The 1,832-nt window shown below is 36.5% G+C and overlaps 1 protein-coding gene across 1 annotated transcript; it reads left to right on the top strand.

The window, feature by feature from the left end:
* Positions 1-1,029, top strand: LOC129428907 (trace amine-associated receptor 13c-like). Its single transcript, XM_055185277.2, has one exon. The coding sequence runs from the start codon at positions 4-6 to the stop codon at positions 1,027-1,029; it is 1,026 nt and encodes a 341-aa protein (XP_055041252.2). The 5' UTR covers positions 1-3.
* The last annotated feature ends 803 nt before the right edge of the window (positions 1,030-1,832 follow it).

Genomic DNA, 1,832 nt, shown 5'->3' on the forward strand with positions numbered 1-1,832 from the left:
AGGATGGATTTATCACTACAAGAATATGACTCCTCACAGTTTTGTTATCCGTCATTGAATAACTCTTGTGTTAAAGGCACACACAGTGTAATCACTCAGACCATGTTGTATCTTACACTGCTGTCAGCGATGGTTGTCACCATTCTAGGAAATTCGGTGGTCATCATTTCCATCGCTCACTTCAAACAGCTCCAAACACCCACCAACATACTGGTGATGTCTCTGGCTCTGGCAGATCTGCTGCTGGGAGTGATGGTGATGCCGTTGAGTGTCATTCGCTCTGTGAACGGCTGCTGGTACTACGGAGATGCCGTCTGTCTGCTTCACTCCTGTTTTGACCTGTTTCTCACATCTGTGTCTATTCTTCATCTCGTTTGTATTGCTATAGACCGATATCAAGCTGTGTGTCATCCACTTCACTACCATAGACGAGTGACCGTACCTGTTGCATGGGTCATGGTGCTGTTAAGCTGGAGTGTAATTGCTTTGTATTCATACGGTCTACTGTATTCAAAAGCTAATGTGGAAGGACTGGATGACTTTCTTGCATCTGTATACTGTATGGGAGGTTGTAGTCTGTATTTCAATGCATTATGGTCAGCTTTAGACACATTAATAACTTTTTTCTTACCCTCTTCTGTCATGATTGGACTGTATGTGAGGATTTTTATAGTTGCACAAAAGCATTTAAAAGAAATTGGTGAATCACACCAGCAGGAACACGAGAGCAGGTTTAAGAGCTCACGACGATCTGAACGTAAAGCAGCAAAAACTCTCGGTGTGGTCGTGGGAGCTTTTATTATTTGCTGGCTGCCATTTTTTGTTAACTCTTTAATTGATCCCTACATTAATTTTTCCACTCCACCTGCGCTTTTTGAAACATTTCTCTGGCTTGGTTACTTGAATTCAACTCTAAACCCCATTATATATGGACTTTTCTATCCATGGTTTAGAAAAACACTTTATCTTATTGTAACACTGCGAATATTTGAACCTAACTCCTCTGATATCTGTGTCTTCACGGTTTAATTTAATTTAATTTTAATATGATTTCATTGTGCAGCACTTGAACACAATGAAGAGATTATTTTTACACGTCTTACAGTTAATTCCTTATTGAAATAATTTTTTATAAAACAAAATGAACAAAACTGTAAAACTGTAATGCATTTACATAAATGATGTGACCCCGTCTGTGAAAATCCTTTTTTTTTTGCGATTTACTGTTTTAATGTAATGTAAATTCTGTGAAAAATAAAACCCTAACATCTTTAATATTGACTGAGTAAGGTCATGTCAAAGATTGACCTCAATGTTAAATCAAACTTTGATTCTCCTCATCTCATCATTAGATTATGAGACTTTAACCTGCATGTACTTGGGTGGGGGTCACATGTTTCCCACACACAATAAAATATTGCACACAGCGAACAGTGTATTTTTTCTAGATTTAGTTTCTACAGAAAATGTTGTGTAACTGTACAGATTCAGATGGTATTTTGCGATCTTTGGTCTAAAGTGTTTATTTAATCCATTCAATATTAAAAGGTAAAAAAATATGTATCCACAAAACAGCTTTAAGATAAAAAGCATTGTCAGTCCAGCAAGTGATGTATATCACAAGTCTGGGTTACAAGACTTGGACAAAATAATCAAATTCTGTGCTTTTCAGTTGATTGTGTTCATGAATTTAAGAAAGACCTGCAACTTGGTTTAAAGCAAACAAACTTAATTAATCTTAATATTATTATATGTCACCAATACAACTGGCCATATGTAATGTATTTGGATAGTACCTGCTTGTTAAGTCGTGATAAAAGGAGTACCATTTC

The sequence above is a fragment of the Misgurnus anguillicaudatus genome, chromosome 18, assembly GCF_027580225.2.
Source record: "Misgurnus anguillicaudatus chromosome 18, ASM2758022v2, whole genome shotgun sequence".
NCBI classification, from domain to species: Eukaryota; Metazoa; Chordata; class Actinopteri; order Cypriniformes; family Cobitidae; genus Misgurnus; species Misgurnus anguillicaudatus.